General features: G+C 37.2%; 2 protein-coding genes across 2 annotated transcripts; both read left to right on the forward strand.

The window, feature by feature from the left end:
- Positions 1-11: 11 nt before the first annotated feature.
- tusc2a (tumor suppressor 2, mitochondrial calcium regulator a) lies at positions 12-3533 on the forward strand. The gene is made up of 4 exons (XM_028003112.1): positions 12-167; positions 1898-2130; positions 2667-2787; positions 2874-3533. The coding sequence occupies exons 2-4, from the start codon at positions 1988-1990 to the stop codon at positions 2937-2939; spliced, it is 330 nt and encodes a 109-aa protein (XP_027858913.1). The 5' UTR covers positions 12-167; positions 1898-1987; the 3' UTR covers positions 2940-3533.
- A 12266-nt stretch (positions 3534-15799) lies between these two features.
- Positions 15800-25776, forward strand: LOC114135150 (hyaluronidase-2). Its single transcript, XM_028002134.1, has 4 exons — positions 15800-16105; positions 18044-19007; positions 19449-19538; positions 23550-25776. Exons 2-4 carry the CDS (start codon positions 18078-18080, stop codon positions 23937-23939), a joined length of 1410 nt encoding a protein of 469 aa, XP_027857935.1. The 5' UTR covers positions 15800-16105; positions 18044-18077; the 3' UTR covers positions 23940-25776.
- Positions 25777-25996: the final 220 nt, after the last annotated feature.

Below are 25996 nucleotides of genomic sequence, written 5' to 3' on the forward strand. Positions count from 1 at the left end.
AGAAGCCTGAACGTTGTCAAGGAGACGGATGTTCCACCTTATTGGTTAAAGGTCAGTGAGCGACTGCAGCCCATCGCTGAGATCAGCTGATCGCTTCATCCTCACTGCTGCTAGCGAAACAGCTGGCAGTTATGAGCCCACCTATCGATTTAACATTATATAATAAGGTGAGATAGTTCATGTTAAGCGCTGTTGTGTGAGAAAGAAGGAATTTTGTGTGTCAATGGTGAAGCTTCGGTGCGAATAATTATTTTAGCCATTGAAGCTAATATGCGTCAGTGGTTGAAGCTAACAGTTAAGACTGTATAGACGTCTCCTTTTGTTTACTGGTTGTTAATCGTCTTTTGTGAGAAATATATTAAGCCTAGGAAAGTATGCGTGTTAATTAGTTGATAAAGTGAGATAGAGAGCGTAATAAATTACATTTCTAGTGTTGTTTTTGTGTGCGGCCCACTTGGTTAGCTTTCAGTGAAGCTAGCATAACGATAACGTGCTGAGTTTTATTAGCTTTTATCTGGTACAGTTTACTCCAGCGACATGTCCACAGCGGATATACTCTAAAATGGGCTTTCACTTTCCATTTAATTCTGAGCGGTTTTTTTTAATTTTATTTTTTACTTTATTCAAATATACAATTACCAAGGGCCACAGAATAACAGCAATAGCAATTACAAAATATACATTTTAAAATAAAATAACGATCCAATTTGAGTAAAGAAAGTATGACTTAATAGTCATAGGTCTCCACTGTTCATGTTCTGTTACTTGCGAAGAGGTGAAGCTCAGGTTTTACAATTTGAAAAAAAAATGTGAAACCTGTTATACACATTCATTCATTTATGTATGTTGTGGGTTTTCACTAGCTGTAAGTCAGTCATTAAGATATTAAACATTTACAAGATTATTTAACTTTTGGTTCAGCTTCTGAATTGAATTACTGAAATAAAATAACTTTGATATTCAAATGTATTACAAAATATATATTTTGAAATAAAATAGCGTAAATAAAGAGTCCAGTTTTTTTGTTGTTTTTTTTGTTCTAGAGGTTTCCATTTGAGAAGATTCATAATGAGCAAAAGAAAGTCACTACATGATGAGCCAATATCAACAAAGACAATTTGGATATCATTAAAACACAATAAATAACTTACTTTAGCTTAAATACTCACCTATTGTATTAGATTATCTCAAACACACAAAGCTGTGATCACCTAAACAACATATAATTTAAAGATATGGGTTAAACTCTATTGAATACACAGTTGGATGATAGTATTATTGGGGGTAGTATTATTAGTTAGGTTAATTAAGAAAATCCTTTTTTTTTCACTTCAGACTCTTCCAAAAGTTAACAACAGTGGGATCATCCTCTGTTTTTTTTTTTTTATTATTATTAATATTTTAAGTAGAGGCAAAACTCTGCTATGTTACACTAGTGTAAGCAAGGTTGATTGAAGACAATTCTTTGTTTTTTTTAATAAGGCAAAACTCTTTTGGTGTAACCGTACGTCTGAAAGTGGGTAAAACGTATTCATACATCATCAAAGTTATCTTTTGAATTAAGTGATAACACTATTAAACCGCGATTAAAGAGCAAACAAAGTCTCGTTCTGTAGACCATCTTGCTATTATTCCAAAAAGGTTGCTTTCACAGGAGAAATAGTTTGTATAGTTTGCTGTTTGTGAAAGTTACAATTTATGAGAACGTTACTTTGTAATCTTGTAATGAAAAGCTTGAGCACTGTCTTTAGGAAATGTGTGAGCTGGAATCTGGTTCCATGTGTTATCCTGCAGCTTGTCAGCAGCCACTAAGCAAACAGCTGCTACTTTACACTAACCAGACGGCCGTCGTCTGATTAGGAACGCTCTTTTTCTTTGTGCTCTTTCACTTTTCCAGCTCCTGGCCTTGCTGAGAAACTGAGAGCATCTGGCCAACCGAGCGGAGCGGAAGCGTTGACTGGAGATAAATAATGTCTTATCTCTGAGGATGGGAGGAAGTGGATCCAAAGTCAAAGGTTCCTGGCCTTTCACAGGCAGCGGAGGGGATTCAGGGGCCGATGGAAGCGAGCAGTCTCTGGCCCGACTGAAAGGCTCCAGGAATGCAACACCATTTGTTTTCACAAGAAGGAGGTACAGAAAGGTTTTCATTTTAAATGAACAATTTTTAATCAGTTAAGTCATTTAAAAACCCAATATTAAAGAAAATTTTACACTTTTTTATAATAAGATCTAAATAAATTCTTGTAAATGTCAGTATAAACATTTTAACCAGAGAATCTCCTTGGAAAAGGTCTAAAGGGGATTTTTAATCATCACAGTGACACTGTTTGCTGTACCATTTAAACTTCGCATGCAATTAAACATTAAGGTTTCTAAAAGTTCATTATATGTCTGGGTTACATCCCACTGTATGGCTGTTTTATGAAGTAATCATTGTTGACAACTGCAACTTCTGTATGTTAGACTGTCATAAGATGACAGTGTTGTTCTGTTCTGTCTTTGAATTCTTTCTTTATTTTATTGGTCGACACATCAGAAACCACTATGACCCAGTAATCAAGTGGATTATTGAGCAAATCAAACAGAACCAATCTGGAGTAATAATCCTAAATATAAATGAAGATGCCTCATTTTGATTTCAGTGTTAAAACTCTTTGTTTTTTCAGCTCCTTGTACTTCGATGAGGATGGGGATCTAGCCCATGAATTCTACGAAGAGACAGTGGTGACAAAAAACGGCAGAAGAAGGTCGAAGTTGAAAAGGATCCAGAAGAACCTGATTCCACAGGTGAGCGTTGACACACAGCAGCAACTACACAGCATGTTTTCTCAGAAACTGCTCTGTTTGTTAATTGGGAAGTTGTTTATTTTCAGGGAATCGTGAAGCTCGACCACCCGTGCATTCATGTAGATTTCCCCATCGTCCTCTGTGAGGGGTGAGGAGTTTCTCAGCTCTGATCTCCTCAAAACTTTACGGCGAAACTTCTACAGTCAGACAGGATTGTGGTCAAGACTGGGAAAATGGTTCTGCTTGGGAAAACATCGAACATTCAACCCGTATTGTTAAATTGCTCCATTTAAACTGTGGTTACAGAGTGTTCTGTTCTTGCTGTCACTTTGCAGTAGTGCCGGAAATGGTTTACAAAACAAATCATCTGACCTGTAAGCCATCCGGAGAAGTATCCACATCGTATTTTCCCTGTGAAGTTTTTTTTCTTCTTCTTTTGTGCTGGGAGAAACTAAAATGATGTGAAAAGGCGGTAATTGTTTTTGCCTTCAGTGAAACGCTAAACTGTGTGTGTTAAACTGTACGGTTCTTTTTACATGTTGGTTAGATCTGTGGAAGGCGGATGGCAGAATAAAGGGTAGCAATAAAAGTGGATTTTTTTAAGTTCTTATGCATAAACTTGTGTTCTGTATCGTCATGTCTGAGTCTGTCTTAGCTTCTGGAGCTCAGACCTGCACTAGTGAACATAATGTACTGTAAATACTTTCTTAGTTGGAAATACTTGAATAAATGTTTTAATGAACTGAGGTCTGACTCAAATCTTTGCATTAATGCCATTTTAAAAAATTTTTGTAATCTACGTCTTGACGTATTTTTTTTTTTTTTTCGTTTTTTTCCTTTAAGCTTGGTTCACACTGCAATTATTGCTCATTATTGCTAAAATCCTTTATTGTGAGAGAATTGTAGGGAAATATTTGGCTGTAGGTTTGAATCAGCATCTTTGGTCGATTACTAGCTAAGTTTCCATTACAAATGTGCACAAAACATTGATATTGCACTAATGGAGAAATTTTCTTTCGGTGTTTCCATTAAATAAGAAACGCAATTTAAATCAAGCGTGAACAAGTTTGTTCACATGATGAGTCATTAAAAAACATACTTCATTCTCCGTTGTCCACTTCTAATAAAAAAATTTTTTGTTGGTCACGTTGATGTGTTTCCAAAAGGCAAATTTATTTTTGTAATTCCAATTTGCGCAATTTTATGGTTAATGGAAACACAGCTAGTGGGACAGGCTTTCTAGCAGTCAGTTTAGCATTCAAACGACCAAACAGGGCCTGAAAAAAATATCGGTGTCTGAAATTTCTTGGGAAACTTCTCACTCTTTTTCTCACTATGAATCTCATAAAATTATTACTAACGCTCACTTTTGAATTTCTTGTTTGGACTGATGTCTCTGTACTAACTTGACACGCAAAACTGCTGTGATGAATTTTGACATCCAGTAATTTCCTTAAAACGCTTTGTCAAGAGTTACTAAGATTTCTACAATATTGATCTTGCGCAGTTTGTAGAGTTCAAGTCCGATACAATTTCTAGACAGATGGGTACACTGGGTTTGTGAAGGACTGGACATGGTCAGCAACAACATTGGGGTTTAAGCAATGCTCTGTTGGCACTAATGGGGCTCAAAGTTAAATCCATGCTTTCATATTGTTTTGACCAAATTGTGACCATACAATCTGAATGTTTGGACTGAAATCGAGACACGTCTATACTAGAAATATTTATCCAAACTATTGTCCAGTTTAGTAAAGCTTGATGTCATCAAGGTTTGACATTTTCTCCATTCATACCTGAGTTATAGCAAGTTATTTGAGCTCTTGTTGTCTGTTGTCCTGAACCAGCCCATTCATTCTCATCTGACAAAAAGGACAAAAAGCTGGACTTGTTTTATAATAGGTCATTCTATGTAACATTAGAGATAATAGTGTGAGAAAATCCTCATAAATGAATAGTTTGAGAAATCCTCAGAGCATCCTGTCTGGCACCAACAACCGTGTTGCGTTCAAAGTCACTTCAATCCCCTTCCCATCCTGTTTTGGTGCTCAGTCTGAACGTCATCTCGTCTAGACGCCTAAGTGGCCATTGAGTGTGTGATGTCAATTAGTTTTGCCTGTGAGAATACACCAAACATATAAATAATGAAGGCTAGTCGTGGTTTTGCTTGGCTGTCTTTATTTGATCGGCTTGTTTTAAGTCTGAGTTCTGGGGATTCAGAGACCCATTAAGATGTTTTTAAATGACTTCACAAACATTAAAGTAATTTTCTAGTTTTTTTTTTTGTGCAATTTCCTTTAAAGCCTTTTTAAATGCTGGCGACTTATCCCACACTGAGGGTCATTTATTTCTTAAAAACCTTTAATTCCAGCAGAACTGATTGAGAATGATGGTGTCTGGTTTGGGAGCCGACTGACCTTTCCCAGAGACTCCTGCTTCCTTGTCTGCTGTTTGACGAACATGAGGATGGCTCTTGAGTACCTAACATGACTTTAGATCGTCTGTAAGCTCTGTTCGTCTCGGGTCTAATATGGCTGATTTCACAACAGACACGCTCAGGTTCACCGTATTTATTATGACAAGAGAGAAAATCGAGTTTGTGGTTAACAGACGGCAACAGAAAAATGGAGAGGAGCTGTCAGTTACTGGTTGCTATGGTTACCACCAACCGTTAAGAACAGCGAAACATAATTTATCTACCAATGAATGTCAGGCAGAGTTGGTAGTTACATTTACTTAACGTTTTTTTAAAAATATATAAACTTTAAGAGTATTTTTTACTACGCTGTACTTTTTACTTGAGTAATTTTATTATAAAGTATCACTATTTTTACTTTATTTCAGTGGTATAGAGTATATAGACCATCTTCACACACACACGTCACGGACTGTTTTCTTCACACACACATACAACCTGTAAATTTTATCTGCCATTATTTATCTTGTATTATATTATATACATATATAATCCATTCCCTATCATTCTTGTATATTCTGTATAATCTGTATAATCTGTGCATATAGCTCCCATATTTATATTTATATTTATACACAATATCTACTGTATATCTCTTTGCTATAACCCCTTATAGTCCATACATACATAGTCTTGTACATCTGTAAATAAATATTTATATCTCGTAGAGTTGCTTGTACTTGTGACAGTGCAATGACAATAAAGTTGAATTCTATTCTATTCTATTCTATTCTATTCTATTCTATTCTATTCTATATTTCAGGATACTCTACCCACCCTCAGGAACTTCACTGAATGAAGATCAATTATGTTTTAACCAAAAATTCACCAGACAATGACACATACCTGGAGTTTTTATTAAAGTTTCATTCGTTTTTTATTGAAAGAAACTGTTCTTTTGCCCAATTTTGTTATTTTTTGTTACTTATATGAATTATAATTTTTTTTGTCCTTAAATTACCAAAATTTGCAATAAACATTGTATTTTGGTCCATATCATTATGTAATTTTTAAATATTAAATGATTCATAACTTGATCAGTTACTCAGAACCTGAGTATACCAAATACTTTTTTTAACTCTTGCTTGAGTAATTTCTTGGATGGCTACTTTTTACTTTTACTTGAGTAAAAATATGTTGAAGTAGTGCTACTTCTATGTAAGTACAATTTTTGGGTACTTTGCCCACCTCTGACTATAACAAGAGAGAAAATCAAGTTGGTGGTCAACATCAGTCCAGCAGCTTCTGCCCAACAGTTACAAGCAGCAAGAGAAAAAAAACGGGTACGAGTTGTCAGTTACTGGTTGCTATGGCAACCTTCAACTGTCAAGAGCAGCGAAACAGAACTTGAATGTCAGGAGAAAGTAACTTTTTTTGACGAAAAAAGTACAGTATGTCCCCTTAGCCACACTTTGGACACTCCTGGTTTAAATAATCACGTCATAAAATTTAGTTAACGCTTTCTTACCACTAGATGGGAGCAATGTCTCCTCCTGAGACATGAGCCGTGTGGTTTTGTGTTCTCTTGCATCAACACCACCGTTATCATGTTTTCTCCTTATGTAGTGATAACTTTGTTAAAGCAGGATATCCAGAATACTAAGGTTGAATTTTTGTGATCTGAGTGCAAAGAGATATGACGTGTTTGAGGTGGTTACCAGTTGGCTGAGGATCAAACTTTAATGGTAATGTAAATATATATTTCTGTGTGTGCGCTGAGTTTCCACAATAAAAGGGTAGGGCTTCCTTTGCAGCCCTACCCTGGTGTCTGTAATTGAGTGGAATGTGGTTGGGTGCGTTCTTGGGTCAGAGGTCAGTCACTTTGATGTGTTTCCTCTCTGCTCCTGTTTTGAAGTTTTGCTGCAAGTTCCCCCTCCACCAGAAGGATGAAGCATAGGAGTTATGAACCTCGTGAAAGTGACAATGTGAAGCACTGTTCTGACCTGTGGAATGTGTTCCCTGATGTATACAATGTGAGCGTAAAGCGGGGAAGGGGGAATCGTCCATGTGAATGTGGATATGAGAGTCAGTCGTCATGAATTATCTGCAGTCCTCCAAAAAAAGTATGGCAATGTGCTTTGAATTATAAAGAGTGAAAAAGGAGACACCGCTTTCCTAGAAGTATGTAGGCTGAAGCGGCTTAAAGTGAAACATCTGTGACTGATGTTGCTGATGAATTATTTTGCAATATATATATCTTACACAGCACATTTGAATGAAATGGAGCTGAAAAACGATTTCTAAGAAACAGTTCTGCTTATTAGAGTAACTTAATAAAGGAATAGTTCTGTTGAAGGTATTACTGTGCTTTTAAAAAACTATTTACAAGTTTCTTATTTATGCTTTATAGCACTTAAATGTTTCAAGTAATTCAGCAATATTAGTATTATTATTGTATACAAAAGCAGTATTCAAACAACAATCACTTGATCCTTGTTTATGTTTGTGTTCCTTACTATTGCTTAACAGGTCTTGCCATACTTAGCTCCGTTATTATTGCTTTATAGGTCTTGCCATATGTGTTAATTCCATTGTATTGCTTTTTAAAAAAAAATAAATTAAAACATTTTTATGATTGCTGAAAATTAGTTACCATGACATCATTTCAACCTCTAAAGAAGGATCAGACAGCGAGGTATCATTTTATTTCTTTATTGTATTCATTGCACCATCTTATTGAAGCTTGTAGCTTGTATTCCTTTGTATTGCTGGCTTTCAGACACGTGACCCGGATGACGCGCGAAATTCAGATGGAGGGCCGGAAGTGGATTTCTCCGGTTCAAAACAAAGCAAAACTGATCAGTACGCTAAAGCCCTAAATAGGCTGGAACAGACAAGGCAAAAATGCACATATATTTAGGATGTAATCCGTATTACCTCTGTAAAAAAGACTTCTCTTGTATTATTGAGGATTTACCCGCATCGAGGCAATCCACATAACTAACTATCTGGTGCTGCAGACCTCATGTTATATGAGCTAGAAGAAAGTTTTCAAAAGCCTGGAGAAAACAATCATTTCGTTTCAAGTTGGGTCAAGCATTTAGGACCAAAAGAAGCATTAAATGACTGTGGACTTGTTTCTGCCGGGTGAGTAGTGAGTTGTGCTATTTTAAGTAATTAGTCTATGATAACAATGCTACGGCTAACAACGAACTAACCCATGTTATTTCTATGAGCTTGGATCTGACGATAAATAATTTATTTAGTTTCTTTTAACCCAAATTCATGCTGGAGTTATACGTTAATGTTGAGTTGTTGTAGGACGTTGGAGCGAATTGTTGTAGGTCAAAAATTTGCTTCGATCCACAGAAACCTCCATGTCCGTGTCTGGACACGAAGCATGTTGGAGAACAGTCACAGCTCACTGTGACTGTATGGCTGGGTAGGTTATATTTAATTTATTTAACTTTTTTTTTTTTTTAGCATGATTAGGATTAGTATCTTATGAGCCCATTAAAATAAAGCTTACATTTTATCCAGAGTTGTTATAGTAAACATTTCAGACTACCTTGTAGCACATTAAGCATTCGTACACATACTTGTTAGCATACAGTTTCCTTCTCATCCTTAAGAAATGCATAATAAACAGTTCTTAATTGTGTTTATAGATTAATGGATAACATATTGTAAAGTAGTGCCATGCCTTTTTATGAAACATTAGCTATCTGAGCAATGTTTTAACCAACTTTTCTAAAAAAAAAACAAACTTCCAGTAAATAAAACAGATGTTTTAATGTTAAAATCTATTTGCCCCTGTGGGACTGACAAAGGGTTGGGTCCAGGTTAAACCTTAAGGCAATGAGATTTACAGTGTTTAGGAAACACAGTGGCACTGTGCACTTCCATTTTCCCTCCCATTGTTTTCGCTTCCTGGCATTCACTTGTTCCTGCTGATGTAAAGTTCAGGAGCTCGAAGTCAAAGGGAAGCTGACACAAGAGGAAAATGGAGTCGAATCCGTGTTCCTTTCCTCCCTCTTTGTCCTCAATCATGGGTCGCCTGCGTTCTAGATTTCCCTTAACCTCTCTGCAGAGAAAAAGAGCAAGAGGGACAAACTGATGACATGGTGAGGTGAGTCAGCAGAGCTTGGAGGATAAGCAGAGGAACTCATCCTGACAAGGGAAAACGGCATCTTCCTGCGTCAAAGCTACCCTGGTCATGTGTTCAGACATCACAAGTAGCACTCCTTAGACACAAGCCTAACCTTGACCTCTGACCTGAAAAGTTGAAACAGCAGCACTTTAAATGATCTTTTACCATCTACACCAGAGGCGTCAAACTCCTTTTTATTTCGCCAATATCAAGATCAGAAATGTTCTCTTGAGCCGGTTGTGCCAGAATGTATTAATAAAACTCATTAAAGGTGACAGATTATACTTCCATAAAGACATTAAGATACGTTCATGTGTTATAAAAACATGTTCATTACATTTTTTTGCACAAAATCATTCTTAGATATAAAGGATTTTAGTCTGTTTAGTTCTGCCTACTCTGGGCTCCTTTCAGAATGAGCTGTTTTTGAGCATCTTGTCACTTTAAATTCAAAGGAGCTGCTGCTGGCCACGACCCCTAACTCAAAGTTTAACTCTCATGTGAAAATGGTTGCAAACTGATGCGCTGCTATACAACCATGTATCTTCGAAAAGCAGGAGCGGAGCCTCCTGCACAACCAACAAGAATGCAGCAAGTGGTTTGTGGATGGTAAGTCAACAACAAAAGACTTATCTTTTCCAGCAGCCATTGTACAGTGGTAAAACCAGCCAATCAAATATGCTGCCTGGAGCTTTGCTTCTACTGGGATTGCTAGGTAACGGGCCGGGCTTTGCTGAGGTTAGTAGGTGAGGGGCAGTGCCTGCTGATTTGTGACATTACATTCTGGAGATTTTAAAATGGCTTTAAAAAAACCCATTAACTTATTACCCAACCGGTTCTGTTTTTTTTTAAAGGGCTTACGCTGTTTTTAGAAGCAATAGAAATCCAAATTGAAGTACAAAAAAGTGCAAAATGTGAATTTTGAACAAACTGTTAAACATTTTAATAAATACTTTGCATTGTATTCTATAAGTACCTCTTAAAATAAAAGAATATTTAAAAAAATTTCACATTAATCATTCTCTGTAGAATTTGGGGATTGTTTTTGTAATTTTTTGCAATCAAAAAGATTTTGTAGTGCTAGTTTAGATATTTTTGCAAGGAATTTTGCAATATTTGCGCTTTGTATGACATTAAGTGTGACTTTTTGTTACTGGCCACATCAATCACGGACTGCACCTTGACATCAGTTAAAGCTGAAGTAAGATATACTGCCACCTGTAGGCGGGAGTTAGAAGACATCTAAACTTGGTGTTTTTGACCATTTCTTCAGAAATTTTTCATTAAACTCACAAATAAAAACAAAAAAACAGAGGCACTAATCAATGTGATTTGGTGTCTGGAGTCCCGAGGGCCACATCAAAAGCTGTGGTGGGCCGGATTAAAAATCTAAAAGGCAAACAAGCTCTAGTTGCTCATTTAATTCAGTGGTTTCAGACGTCCTCTGTCCCCATCCATATCTGCTGTACTTGGCAACCATGACAGCATGTGGTTCTTGGGTACTTCAGTGAGTCATTGCCTCTGGCTGTCGTCACATGCCGGCAGGCAGCAGTGACATCTGCATACCAGATGCCTTGTGTACCCACTGTCTGAAGTGTGCTCAAAGCGCTGGTGGAAAAACACACCCACGAACACCGTTTGAATAAAAGCAGAAGGCCTGCATACAATTTTTCACTCAACTGAACAGAAAGACCGCTTGCACATTTGTCTGTTTTAAAAACACAGCCAACAGTGATGTTTCACCACTGCTTTTAGATTTAGGCATTACTTTTTAGTGCTGCTGCCAGATGTCTCTCAATATCTTTAAGTGCAATTTCCTTCCTTAAAGTTTTATCTCAGAGGCTTTATTTCAGTTTGTGCTTGAAAGGAAACCGCTGCACTTTAACTCCTTTATGAGGACAGATGTGAGTTTTCACACTCTTTGATTATTACAAGTAAGACCTAGTTTAAATTCAAATTATCCACTTTACCGTAGAGGAAATAAACATGCGGACACTCTTAGATTTTAGTGCACTGCAAGTATTTAAAAGTCTTTGCAAAACCATGCACTATATGAGGTTCCAAGGACATTTGGAAAAGAAAGAAGCCCACAGCAACACAGGTTCTCCACTATACCTTAAAGCTGCAGTATGTACCCTTTTTTCATATTTGTTGAAAATGCCATTATGTTGTGACAGTACACTGCAAAAACACAACATCTTATCAAGCAATTTTGGTCTAGTTTCTGCAAATATCTTCGTAAACTTGAAATGAGTTAAACTAACTTAAAAGTAACTTTTCAGCAAGATACAAAGGCAAGTTTTAAGTGAATAACTTCTTAATATTAATGAAAAAATACTAGTTCTATTGGCAGATAAATTAACTTAAAACATGGGGAAATTGTCTTGTTATATATATTGCTAAAAAAGTTACTTGTAAGTTAGTTTTATCTTATTTCAAGTACAGTAAGATATTTGCACTAGAAATTAGATCAAAGATTCACAGCAAATTCTGCAGAGTTAAATCAACACTATGCCAAGTCTATTTGGTCCTTATCAGAATTGGTGTTATTTTAACTCTTTCCAAGTTATTTCAACAAGAAATTGAATAATTTTAACACTTGAAATAGTTCTAACTACTGAAACTATTGTTGAAATAACTCTGTGAGAGTTAAATTACTGCCAATTCTGAAAAGGACCAAACAAACTCTGCGACTCTGCAGAATTTGCTGTGTACTTGGTAAGTTTTTTTTGTTGCTTTTGCAGTGTACAGAATGAGACAGATAATCTATGAAAAACTGTAACACCTTTACTATTTCCCAGTGCCAACTAGAAACAACCAATCAGGACCAGGAGGAGGGTCTTAGCGCTGCCAATCATGCTTAACCCTCAACTCTCCCTTGCTCTCTGTTATGATACAGCTTCTCCCTGACAGCAGTGCCTGCTGTGAAGGCCCAAGCTAGTTAGCAGAGCCACCAATAACGGTGGATAAATGGTTTTCCTGTAGCGGTAGGTTGTTACGACTTTAGCACATTTAGCAGCGCGTTCACAAAATCGATTGGCAGCACTAAGAGCTTCCTCCTGACTCTGATAGGTTGTTTTTGGTTGGGAGCAGTGTTTATCTTCAGACAGTAATTGCAGCTAGTAGGAGGAGATGACCGACCTCTTCACAGATTATCTGCCTCATAATGTACAGTCCCCACATGGTGATATTTTAACAAACAAATAAAAAACATATATTTTTAATAAATGTTTTGCACTGGAGCTTTGACAGTGGATATGAGGTACTTTTCCATGTGTTCAGCTGTTCACACTCAGCTGAAGGTCAGCATTAGTCTAATCTGATCAAAGGACATCGTCTCTGTAGAGTTAAGCCAACTTCTTGTGTTTATTTTGTGATTTTAGGACAGAAAAACTTTTTCATGTTGTATCTTCAATGTGCAGAACTGCAACTCAAGATGCCTCCTTTGACTTTTTAACAGTGGACTTTGGCTTTAGTATTGCTGACTGCAGCCATGGAAGCCAGTCTGGCTTCAGGACATTGTGGAAACATTTATAGATTACAATGAAAGTGCATTTTTCATTCTTTTTTCACAATGTTTCCTCCACTGCTCATTATTCTTTTAGCAATTCAGCCTCAGGTTTAAGCACAAAGGGCAGTGAAAGTCCATCCAGTAGATATAATCACGGGCATGTAGAATGTGCATGCATCAGACGTGAAATATGATAGCAAACCAAAATGTTCATGCCCATATTTCTTCACTATTATGATATTGCACACATTGATAGTTGGGATTCTACTGATTATTCAACTTTCTTATAAGAAAATCTCCACATTTATGAAGATTAACACATACAATATCTGCACTATTGAACGGCCTGTTCAAACTTCCCATCTTGAGAAGTTTCTAAGGAAAATGAAGTGTAGAATCAGGAGATCGTTTATTTCAAAATAAACATTTCTCAGAACTCTGATCAACTTGTCGCCTGAGCCAGTCTCTGTTTCTGTGCCACGCCTCGACACATTTCTGCAGAGAAGTGCTGTGGTGGCAGCTGCCCCGCTCCCTTTTGACTCAGCACTCAAATAAGTGACAGAACAATCTTTTTGTTGTTTAAAGTTAAAAAACAGAAAGTGCTTGTGACACCCTGTGACTGCCTGTGACACCCTCAGGCGGTGAAGCCCTGGGCAGGGAGCCACATCGCTTATACCAAACTAAGGGAAAAAAACATGAATGCAAGACTCATCTAATAATATGCATGTAATAATTGATTTACATGCATATGTAAATATGCATGCATATTTAAATTTGCATGTACATTTAAATACATGCAAATTCTGTATAAATTCTGTATTTATACAGAATGTATATAAATATATTTACATTTTTACTTATAGAAAGATGTAGCTGTAACAAAGTGATCCTATTTACACAGAGTAATACTCAATAAATTAAAATATTATTTAAAAATTAATTTATTTCAGCAACTTGATTTACTAAAACAGATGTTTTCAAGTTGTCATTTATGTTAGTTATGATGATTCTCAGCTTAAGGCTCATAAAAACACAAATATCTAAGATTATAATATTACATCAAGCCAATGAAAAATCATTACAAAAATATGGGCTTCATAAACATTTGCTTAAAACCAGCTTAATGGTTCTTATTTTCAAAAAGTAATTTTAACAAATGGGCCTCACTGGAATGAATGTTATACTTCTTGGCTATAACTGTAGATGGGTTTGAAGTTGTCATGCAAAATGATTAACTGTTGTAATTATAGAAAGGGATTAAAGCAACATAAAACCAACCATTATTTATTTAGAACGATATTTATGAGATTCTGTTAAGCCTCTTATTAGTTTCTAAACTTTAATTGTTTGTGGTGAGAATAAAGGCTTTAATTATCTATTTCAAGCAGAGGGAAGCAATTTGGGCCTTATTGATGTTTTCATGCATGAAGTGATTAAGTTTTCACAATGCACCGATCCGAATAGTGTACTGTAATATTCTACATCTATGATTATGATTAAGCATTTATGTATCTGTTGTTCTGGATAAATTCAGTGTTTTTCATCATGTTTGTTTGAGCTGGGATTAACTTTTAGCCTTTCATCGAGTTATAGATGGTGGATCTCAAGGCTGTTTTGGGACTTTTGTTGTTTTGTTGTAAATGTTCCCTCTTCAGCTCATTTTGACTACTTTTAAAATCGTTTCTTGTCGTTTTAACACGGATGATAGCAGTTATGTCTTTTAAATTTCAGAAGGTTTCTGAGTTGCATGTCTCACAGAGGTGGAAAAACTATATTAAAGGTTGTATGGCTGGAAAAAAAAACTATTATGCATTCTTTTAAGTCAATTTATTTAATGTTCATTACATTTTTGCACAAAATCAATCTTAAAAATTACATTTCACTTGCTTAGTTTTGCCTATTCTGTCAGAATGCAATGTTTTAGGATTCTGTCACTTTTATGCAAATAAGCTGCTGCTGGCCACGCCCCCAACCTCAATGTCTACACTTGCCCTTTTTTACACCTGGAAATGGCTGCAAACAGATACCCAATGGTAAACCTGTATGTCTTTGACCTGGAGTCAGACCCAGAAGCAGAAGAAGTGGAGCCTCCTGCACAGCCAGGACGCAGCAAGCGGTAAGTCAACAACAGCAGCCATTGTACAGTGCATAAAATGGTAACACTTGCTGACCAAACTGCTGGTCCTCCAACAGTGAAATGGGTGGAGCTCTGCTTGGGAGGAGTGCCCATGTATTGAGACCTTAATATAGAGAAGTTTTTGAAATGGCTTGTTTTCTAGACACCAAAGCACATTAATTTATTGTTAGAAAATGTCTGGATGTTTTTTTTTTTTTTTTTTTTTTGGTGCTTGGATTGTTTCTAGAAGCACAAATGGAAGTATAAAATGTGCAAAAAGTGAATTTTCCATAAACAAGTCCCCGTTAAAGTCCATGAATGTTGATTTTAATTGGGTGACTTCTAATGGCAGCTGATTGGAATGGATTTTATTCAGTAACACCTGATTAAAATCCATTTTACATCAAGTTATAGTAACATTAACAGCAAATTCACACATTTATGTCTGAATTTTGATATAAACTATAAAAATCCTTGAGTTTCGGGGTTCAAATTCAGCAGGCAACTGCGTCCATGTGCCCTGCGGGATATAACGTATCAGAAATGTCTTTAGTGAATTTATTTTGGGACATTGCAAGCTGTCCTGGCGCGGATCTTGGTATAGTTAGGGTGTCTGTTTCACTGTTCCTGCTGGTCAGCTTCTTGGACTGAAACATTGTGGGCTGAACCCAATAAATTAACTCGGGGGAAAAAATGAATAAAACACGACCAAGTTATGGTCGATTAGGTCACTCGTCCGATACGTGAGGAGTTACGCAAAGGAAACGCGTTTTATCGAAGAAATTCAAGGCGCTGAGGGAGTTTTCAGGATGTCCGGAGAGCTCCCCCCTCTCTTCCCGGCCTGAATGGAACATCCTGAAAATGGTTTGAGCTTTTCTGACTGAAGGAGTTTGAACTGACAACGTCGCGGGGGGTAAGTTCACTTTTCCCCGCTGTAGTGGCCGTGGGAAGACCGGGAGCCGAGCTGACACGGTCCAACACCCTTTCTTATGCCTTTCTAAAGTTTTCCCATCATAGCTTCCTCACCCGGAGGAAATGATTGTTTTGGAGAGACGCGCCTGAAGTTTCTGGGATTTTTTTTTTTTTTTTTTTTAACGGGAATGCTTCCCCAGTCTGCTGTTAAAGGTAGGTCCATCCACTTGGAGCTTAAAATTGCTTTACTGGCTGTTATTAAACTCTAAACTGTAAAAAAAAAGAAAAGAAAAAGAAAAACATGGAGCGGAGTAATAAAATGACCAGTGGATACGACTGTAGGGCTTTTTAAATCTTTGTTTTGTTTATTTGCTTACATAGAAATTGGAAAAGCATGACAACATCTATATGTTCTCAGTAAGTAAAAACTGTTAATCTGACAAGTTTGACAACAATTAAAAGCAGTTACACTAAATTTTGTTAACTTCCTTTTAAATTATTAATTGTATTTTTAAATATAATGGCGATTGAATAGTGAATAGTTTTATTATTATTATTATTCTGTAACTTTCTAATGTTTCATCCTGAGTACAAGTATAATGCAGTTTTCTGTTTTACCCAAAGTTGAAAGAGTATTTTACCCCACAAAACCTGATAACCGGCTGTTCCAACATTATTGCAAATGTTTGCAATAGCTGGCATTGAGTATAGAGGAATTTTGATTCACCATTCACCTTTTTAAATTCATTCTGATTAGAGGGTTTTGTGTTTAGGGTTATCCCATTGCATTGGAGTTGGATTCAAGTCAAGACTTTGACTAGGTCACATAAAGTAGTATATTTTTTTCCATGTTTAACCATTCAGAGTTTGACTTATTGCTGCGTTATGGATCGTTGGCCTGCTTCAGTGTCCCTCAGTGCTGCTGTCCTGCCAGTTTTAGATGCGAGTCTGCTCCAACACAGATGATTGAAATGGTCCAACTACTGTACCTCCTCATTGCTTGTGTGTTTGAGCTCCAGGTTATGAGCAAATGGTCCGACATTCTCCATCTGCTGGAGAATCTGGGTTGGCATTTATGTTGTCATTTATCACAAAAACTTTCTTAAGATGATAAGAATTTTGATTTATTGTTGTCTTGATCAATTTTAATTAATTAGATTAAAGAAAAACTAAACTTAAAGTATCATGGGAAATGTTCCACGAATGCTTTAATTAATGTCAGTAAGTTAAAAAATATGGTTAAATACAGTTACTGTGAGCAATTTATTGATGTAGATCAGTCTTCTTTAAGTAGGTGGCATCCTGAAGAAGCTTATTTCAAATGGGAATTCAAAAGCAGTATTTATGTTTGTGGCGCCATGAATGCTGCGTCATGAATCACATAATTACCTTTTTATTGTTATTACAGTAGCACCACAAAATATCTTGATAAAACTCCATATGGAGAGAAAACTTCCTACTTCTGCAAATCATAGGTAATCACACAACCGCCATGTTTGTTTGTTTTTCCCTAAAAGTTTGTATTTGGGTCCTTTAACCCTTTCATTGCTGATATGTGAACAACTTTCTCTTTTATCCTTGAATTTCTTTAGATCAGGTCAGGATGTGTTGCTTTTTGACAACTTTTAGCCTCTTTGTGTTGTCAAACAGGTTCTACTTAAGTGCTAGAGGGTAGTTTCTTTTACCAGGTGGGTCAGGTTGGTTTAAACTGATTTTTTGCCTCTCATTAAATGAAATAATCAGCTGAAAACTGTTTTTTTTTCATCCAATCTGGTTAGTTTTGTTTGATATTGAAGATTTGTTTGATCATTTGAAACCAGCATTCTGGGAAATGTGGACAGAAGAAACACTTTAGCTGCTCAACCTTTCACAGCAAGTTTAGTGGCTTCAACTCACTCACTCACTCTTTGGTTACCTGGCAACAATCTCTTGAGTAGTTTGTGGTTACCTAGCAACAGCAACAACCTGTTAAGAAACAGTTGTTGATGTTTCTCAACAAGGACATGTCCCGAACATGTCCTTGTAGGACATGGTCAAGCAGTTAAGGTTATGCCATCTAAAACCTTAACTACATACACCAAAACAATCGGCATATGTAGAGAAAGAGAGTGCAGGAATTTCTAAACCTAAATTTTCCTCTCTACATTGTAGGGCCGAGAAGGACACTCGAGACACAACTGAAGACATGTTGCATTGGACTCTTCGTGACTGGAGAGTACAGCTCCTGATTGTTCTGCTCTGGGACGGCGTCTGCTCTTCGGAAGTGAAACCTACAACATGGCCCCTGTACTCCAAGAAGCCCCTTCTTCTTGCCTGGAATGTCCCGACTCAGGAGTGTGGCCCCTGGCATGGCGTTTCTTTCCAGCTGGACCAGTTCCAGATTGTGGCCACGCCAAATGAGGGCTTTGTCAGGCAGAACTTAACCATGTTCTACCACGACCGCTTGGGCTTGTACCCCTACTTTGAGGTGGATGAGATGCCGGCGCGCGGTGGGCTGCCACAGATCGCCAGTCTCTCGCAGCACCTCAGCGAAATGCAGAAAGGTGTTGATAAGTACATACCAAACCGGGACGCTGTAGGTTTAGCAGTTATTGACTGGGAAGAGTGGCGGCCCCTTTGGATACGAAACTGGGGACCCAAAGACATCTACCGAAAACAGTCCCGTGAACTGGTGCGCCAGAAGAACCCAACTTGGTCCGAGGAGCAGGTGGGAAAAGTGGCCCAGCTGGAGTTTGAGATGTCTGCTAAGAACTTCATGGTGGAGACGCTACGCCGCGCCAAACACCTGCGGCCCAACAATCTGTGGGGGTTCTACCTGTTCCCGGACTGCTACAACCACGACTACCTGCGCTCCCTGGAGGGTTACACGGGCCGCTGCCCCGACGTGGAGGTGGCCCGCAATGAGCAGCTGAAGTGGCTGTGGACGGAGAGCACGGCGCTCTTCCCCTCCATCTACATGGGCAAAGTGCTGCGCTCCTCTTCCCCAGGACGGCAGTTTGTGCGGAACCGTGTGAGAGAAGGGATGCGTTTGGCTTCATCCGGCGACGAGTTGGCACGTCCTGTCTTTGTGTACACCCGGCCCACCTACGCTAACTCTCTGGAACAGCTGACAGAGGTGACACACCGCCTTCTTTAGCCTCTCCTACTGACAAGTTTGAATTATCGTTCAGAAACACTCGTATCCTGTTTTACACTTGCCTTTAAGTGACTATGTGGAAAGTTAATATAATGCACTTATGTCATCCGTCAAGCAAACAAATCTCAATTGCAGAGGAGCGCTAGCTCACAACCCCCATCCCATGCTGAGTGAAGCTACAGCTCTTCAGTTTTCCTTATCGGCAGGCGCAGTCCTTTCCTTTCCTGTTTTGGTAGCAGTCAGATGTCCCTAATACCTTTTAATTTGTGTGGAGCTAGCAGGAAGGGTGTTGGTTACATTCAAGATCTGTCTAATCATCCATAAAGATAGAAAGAGAAAAAAATAAAAGCTTATTTCTTCCTTTTTTTTCAAGCAGTTTTGTTGACCTGTGAATTTCAAGAGCTGAATCCTCTTTTCCAGTTTGACCTGGTGTCCACCATCGGGGAGAGTGTCGCTCTGGGAGCTGCAGGAATCATCATGTGGGGAGATGTAACGCATGCAAAAAACAAAGTAAGCATAAACTGACTCTCACGTTTCACAGGTTGTGTGATCCACTTTTTTCACTTCCGATACCGATCCAATACAGCCAAACAGAACTTTAAACGTTTCTTTTTTAAAACAGACATAAACGTACTGAATTATGTGATAACTCTGCACTACCACAGCGCTAGTAGTGCAGAGTTATCAAACCTTGGTCAAATGTAAAAACACAACTTTAATTTATTCAGTCAGTGCAGTTTGGTGTATAACAGCCAATGCAAATTAATTAATAAAAAACTGGAACTGATGAAAACAATAGGCTTAGTGTCTTGGTTAAACATGTAAAAAATTACTGCAGCAGACCTTTCAAATAGTTCAGAAAGAACAATTAAGAATTATGAATGTAATGTAAAATGAATAATAAATCATAGAATTAGACTGAATAGATCTGCCTTTATGGATTAGGTAGATTGTCACCAATGCCAGAATTTTCTTCAATATGGAGGCCGATACATTTTAATGGGATTTTATATGATACACCAACATAAAGCAGGTGAAACACAAGGGAAATAGATACATTATTTTCTTTTTTTATTTTAAATTTGCATTATTTTATTCAGTTCTCTCAGTTAACACTTTGTTGAACCACTTCATGCTGTGATCTCAGCTGCAAGCTTTCTGGGGTAAATCTCTATTATCTTTGAACCTCTAGAGACCGAGTCTTTTTAAGCGGAGGAAGTTAGTGCGCACAACCTTAATGTAAAAAAGGAAAAGAGTAAATGACTGTCTGGTTCTGAAGAACTACATATAAATAGTCATAGGTTTTAAAAAGGGGCAGAAATCGAATGCGTTTCGGCTGCATGCCGTCATCAGCTTCTCAAACAATGTGTCTATTTAGAGATGAAAGGAAATCTAAGCCAATCAGAGACAGGATGGAAAATCAGTCCATAAAAAGATATCTGTGAGTGTGAGAAATGTATAATCAGTCACAAACTGCAATAATATACTACATTATGTAAGATATAAACTTAAAAAAAAAAAAATCAAAAGTCAAAGAAAGCAGTTCAACACCAGTTCCTCATTAACTGTTTTGGGATCCAACATGCTTAATATTTTGGTCCATTTTCCTTAGCAAAATTGCTCAAGTTTCACCATAACTTTAAGTAGATTTAGTTCTAATCCATTCAAAAAGATAAATATTAATTTATCTTTTTGCCAACAACTTAAACATGCAACTAAATGTCAAGTCTTTTGCTGCGTCAAACAAGTTTTCTCTAAAAATCAACCTTTTTTTTCCCACTACATTCCCATAAAATCTGACCAGCTCTCCTGTCCTTCTGAAGCATGCCTGCAGCCTAATGCTGCCACCACCGTGTTTCACAGAGGGGATGGGAAAACTTGGTGTTTCACATTATGGATTGAAGCATCCATCTTTGAAATTTCCAAAGCTTTAGATTACAACCTAAACTTTGCGTTGCAACCTACTTTTAATTTATGGGAAATTAACTTGAAGAGGCAGATACATGCCGCACTTTTCAGATTTGTATTTTGTAATTACTTAAAAATGTTGTACCACTTGCCTTTCTCATTATGATGATGTTCTGTCACTTAAATATCACAGTTTTTGGCTGTAATATGAGAAAAAGGGAAAAGGTTGAACAGGTATGAATACTTTTGGCAGACAGTTTTCACCTGGAGTTTGATCCCCTGCTTGCCTGTCACATGTGAAGTCATTTGACACTCAGGACTCCGAGTCAGTCACTAATTATACTGTAAGCCACTTGTTCTGCAGATACACAGAAGATACGTGTCTGGAGGAAAATTAATGTCTGCTAAAGGTGGAAGGAGGAAACTATTTAACATGAAGAAAAACACATGATGTATACAGACTCACACAAAAGTGTGATTATTTAGCGTTTGCATAAGTTTTTCTTCTTATTTTGCTGAGTTGATGGTCTGCTTTTAGCTTCAGAGTGTGTAGTCGTCAGTGAAAGACAGTTTGCATGTAAGTGGGCTATAAAAACCTTGTGCAAAGTTCAAATCTTTGTCTACTCCCTCCTGTCTGCTTTCTCCCTGTTTGCACATCTGTGTTCACTTGGCAGAACAGAGGCTTGTATGTAAAATCCATCAATCCAGGAGCTTCTTCCATGATTGTGCAAGGCTGTAATTTGGTGCAAGCATGCTTTTGTGCCTCTGAATGTGAATTGTGTAACATCGTAGATACATTATTTACTGATTTGTTCTGGGAGAGAAATGTGAGTACAGGTTGAAAACAAAATGTATCTCTACCTTTATGAGAAAACTTAAACAATCATTGGATGTAACCTAAAATATAATTAGAAGGGAAAGCTTTATCTACAGTTTTGAGTTGTGGGTATGTGTAAAGTAAACCTTTTATTCATGTTTAATAACCTCAAGACAATAACTCTTCACAGATAACAAAAAAAAAAAAAACACTCCAGAAAGCATTTTTTAAAATTAAATCAGTTTTTCTCACCAAAAACGTACTTTATATAAGGACAAGAGGAACAAACACAGCAGAAAATCTGTTTTGTAAAACATATATTGGTATGAATTGGGCCTAAATCAATTCAGATCTCAAAAGATTTCTTTATGAGACTGTAGGATACCTTTAAACAATATCTTTAAAAACCAGCAGTGGCACAAGCTGCCTTCAATTTTTCTTCAAAGGTGAACCTGGGATTTAGATTAATCCCAGTTTAAGATGTTTTAGCTTCAAGTTAAAAAACCAGTAGTGAGATTAAATTTTTGTGCTTAGTATTCAACGGCATGGATAAACAGTGACCATGTATTTCTCAGTGTTCAATTCAAACACTGAATTGAACCTTTCCACAATTCAGTTACTGCACAGGAAAAAAAATAAGAGACCACTTAAAATGATCAGTTTCTCTGATTTTACTTTTTATAGGTTTATGTTTGAGTAAAATTAACATTGTACTTTTATTCTATGACAACATGTCTGACATCGCAAGCAAAAATTTAGTGTTTATTTGCAGAAAATGAGAAATGTTCAAATAACCAAAAAGATGCGGTGCTTTCAGACCTCAAATAATGCAAAGAAAACAAGTTCATATTCATTTAGAAACAATTATACTAATGTTTTAACTCAGTTCAGAAATCAACATTTGGTGCAATAACCAGGAGGTTTTCAATGGGGTCCAGTGCAGTGGGCTCTTAAGTTTTTCCAGAGGTGTATGTTTGGATATATTTTTATAGAAAAGAAAGGTAGGCATAAATATACTTATTTAATCCTTAGACAGTTACTTAGACAAGATAAATACAATTAGAACATAAGACTGTTTTAAATGCCTTCAAATTACCTCAGATTCTTAAAGTTGACCTTCTTTTTATATTAATTTATTTTATATGTTACTTTAAATGTTGTTTTTTAGTACTGCAGAACATTATTGAGTGAGGAATGTAGCATTCGTGGCTGGTGGCTCTGACTGGTTCATAACATTTCTTTAATGAATGTGTCTTTAGAACAACATGATGAAGACACACACAGAGTGACTTTGGGTCATACTAAACAAATTCAAACATATCTAAAAAAAAATACCAGCTTCTAAATGTAAAAACTATCTCTGATGCTAAAGTTTAGCATAAATGGAACGGCAACCAGTTGTTGGCATGGCAACCGGAGCTACGCTTCTCACAATCGCAAACCTTTAGCTTTACTTTCATTAATCCTGTGTGCATTCACAGTCATCCTAAATGTAGAAAACTAACATGTCTTGTGCCTGTTATCAGCAAGGAGCTTAAAATTACTTTCAAACCAGTTTGGCTTTTTTTTGTTTTGTTTTTTCAACGGAGTTAAATTTACTTCCTCTAAAGGTACTACCAAAATAAGAGCTTGGATTTCAAAGTAAAACTTCAAATTTGACAGTAAAATAAGCAAGTATGAAACAACCATTTAAATGCATTTGGCCATATTATATTCCCTTTTACAAGAAGTGATTGGCCGTTGTGATGTAAAATGTTAACATTTACTGTAAATATACATTTTCTTCCGGTCTTTAGACCACCTGCTCTGACCTGAACGCGTATCTTCAGGGCACACTGAGCCAATACCTCCTCAACGTCTCCACGGCAGCAGAGCTCTGCAGCCAGACCCTGTGCGGTTCCCACGGCCGCTGCCTTCGCAAACATCCGGACAAGGATGTTTACCTTCACCTCAACCCCCTCACACACCGCATCGAGAGGCGAAAAGGCAAACTGACGGTCATCGGCGAGCTAGGAGACTCAGACAAGGTGCTTCTTGACATGGACTTTCAGTGCCAGTGCTACAAGGGCTTTCAGGGGAAAGACTGTCATACAGACCAGCTGCACCAAAAAGGGGCGGCGACTCGAACCAGAACATCAGTGCTCCAGTTTATCATCTTCCTGATAACCGTTGTGCTCCTGTGTTAATGTCAAATACATCTTAGCAAATCCGCTGCCTTGCAGAAATATTTATTTACATTGATGTTCACATTTTTATTGTCCCAGAAACCCGAGTGTGTTTGGTTAATATTTTATAATGATAGATCAACACAAAATGGTGCATAAGATCTGAGAGGGTTCACAGTTGGCTTTCTGTTTGTGCACTGCAAAAACACAACTTCCTACCAAATATTTTTGGTCTAGTTCACTAGTGTCCAGCCTTTTTGCAATGAGGGCAAAAATCGGTAAATTAGAAATCACATGGGGTTCAAAAATGTTATATTTTTGTAACATTTTTAAAATTGCACCCAATATTTTGTAAGGGGAAATAATTTATTTTTGGAAAAAAACTGCCCTGAAAGATCAATCAATCACATTTTATTTGTGTAGCACATTTCAGCAACAAAACATTGTTTATGATGAAACGTGTTTGTCTGGATCAACCAACTATGAACGCAGGGCAGATTTACTTAATTCTAGAATTGAGTTCAGGTGTGGAGGCCGCACAAAATCCTTCAGAGGGCCTCAAATGGCCCCCGGGCCGCAAATTTCCCACTTCTGGCCTCGTTTTTTTATACAAATATCTTGAAATATGACAAAACTAACTCATGTAACTTTTCAGCAAGATATAAAAGCTTGTTTTAAGTCAATAATTCATTAATATTGATGAAAATGTTTTAAGTAAATAATAGTTCAATATTGACAGAGTAGTATTAGTTCTACATTTTTTCCATTTTATAAGTGAAATAATTTGCAGGTGGAGCTAGAACTTTATCATTAACATCAAGGACTTTTTGACTTAAAACAATCTCCTATATCTTGCTGAAAAGTTACTTGTTCGTTAGTTTTGTCTTATTTTAAGCGTACTAAGAAACTAGACAAAAAAAACCAGTGAGATTTTGTGTTTTTGCAGTGCATTCATCTTTTAGGAAGGGGAACTTCAGTCTCAATCCTTTTGCAGAATCTAACAAGGTTTCTTTCACCATTTTTTTAATTTATCTGTCTCTTCCTCCTCTGCCACAAAAACCAGATTTATGATGTGCATGAAAAGTGAATTTAAAAGTAATGTAACACTTTGTGTTGGTCTATACCATAAATCTCTGATAAGTGCTTTAAAGTTTGCGGTTGTAATGTGACAAAATGTGAAACAGAAGATATCAAGGCTTTCGTAAAGCACTGCACACAAGCACAAAGAGGGATTAGTTAGTCATTTTCTGCTGCAAAACTTTAATGACAGAAAGTCAAACTGTATTATAAACAAAGGGGACAGAAAAGTGATGTTTGTTTATAAATTATAAGCGTTTTTTTAAACAGCAGAGGGCTTGCTGGAAATGACACTGTTTACATTTTGCTCTCCGTTTCCCCCTGGGTCAGTTTCCCAAGGTGTCAGATTCTTCGTCTCTCTGCAGGATCTGATGCTTCTGTAGTAAATGTGTTGAACAAAGTGAAGGAATATGTTTGTTGCTGGGTGGTCAGAGTGGGAATAAAGCACTTAAATCAGCTTGGAGTACTACAGTAATACACACCGGAAGTGCCAGATTTCTTAAAAATTTTAACTTCCCAAAGTGACCACTCTCTGGCGTCGGATGTTTTTCCACGCATTTGTATTTATTTGAATGTATTTGAAGTTGATATCTGGGTTTTTATTTGTATGTCCGAATCATGACTACTAATGCCTTCATACAGCTCACAGTGCATGTATTTTTACCTCAGAATCACAAAGCAAGAACTTCATTTGAGGGTAAGTTTGGAAACTGCTTATACATGCAAAAGTACATGCTGTTTTCTTCTGATTTGTCACTGCAAATAAAGAGTTTTTTTGTGAGCCTGTGCAGTTTCTTGTATAAATCACTGGAAGCATTAATGGTAAGATCTGACTTTGTTATTACAAAGGTACATATGTGTTGTCTTTTGCAAATAAAAGCAAAGTTTCAATAGGAATTCTTTGTGACTTATTCATCAGGACGGTCCAAGCCTGCTGTTCCCGGGAGGCAAGCGGCAGCAGCAGCCTCTTACTCCTTCCCTCTGTAATTACAGGGTGTTGT

This window comes from Xiphophorus couchianus, chromosome 20 (genome assembly GCF_001444195.1).
Source record: "Xiphophorus couchianus chromosome 20, X_couchianus-1.0, whole genome shotgun sequence".
Taxonomy (NCBI): Eukaryota; Metazoa; Chordata; class Actinopteri; order Cyprinodontiformes; family Poeciliidae; genus Xiphophorus; species Xiphophorus couchianus.

Bases quoted from the DNA above. Each gene is read 5' to 3' on its own strand.
- tusc2a (XM_028003112.1), top strand. From the start codon at position 1,988: ATGGGAGGAAGTGGATCCAAAGTCAAAGGTTCCTGGCCTTTCACAGGC. The intron at 2,131-2,666 runs GTACAGAAAGGT...TTGTTTTTTCAG, and splicing joins TTTGTTTTCACAAGAAGGAG to CTCCTTGTACTTCGATGAGG. The intron at 2,788-2,873 runs GTGAGCGTTGAC...GTTTATTTTCAG, and splicing joins AGAAGAACCTGATTCCACAG to GGAATCGTGAAGCTCGACCA.
- LOC114135150 (XM_028002134.1), top strand. From the start codon at position 18,078: ATGTTGCATTGGACTCTTCGTGACTGGAGAGTACAGCTCCTGATTGTT. The intron at 19,008-19,448 runs GTGACACACCGC...CCTCTTTTCCAG, and splicing joins CTCTGGAACAGCTGACAGAG to TTTGACCTGGTGTCCACCAT. The intron at 19,539-23,549 runs GTAAGCATAAAC...TCCGGTCTTTAG, and splicing joins TAACGCATGCAAAAAACAAA to ACCACCTGCTCTGACCTGAA.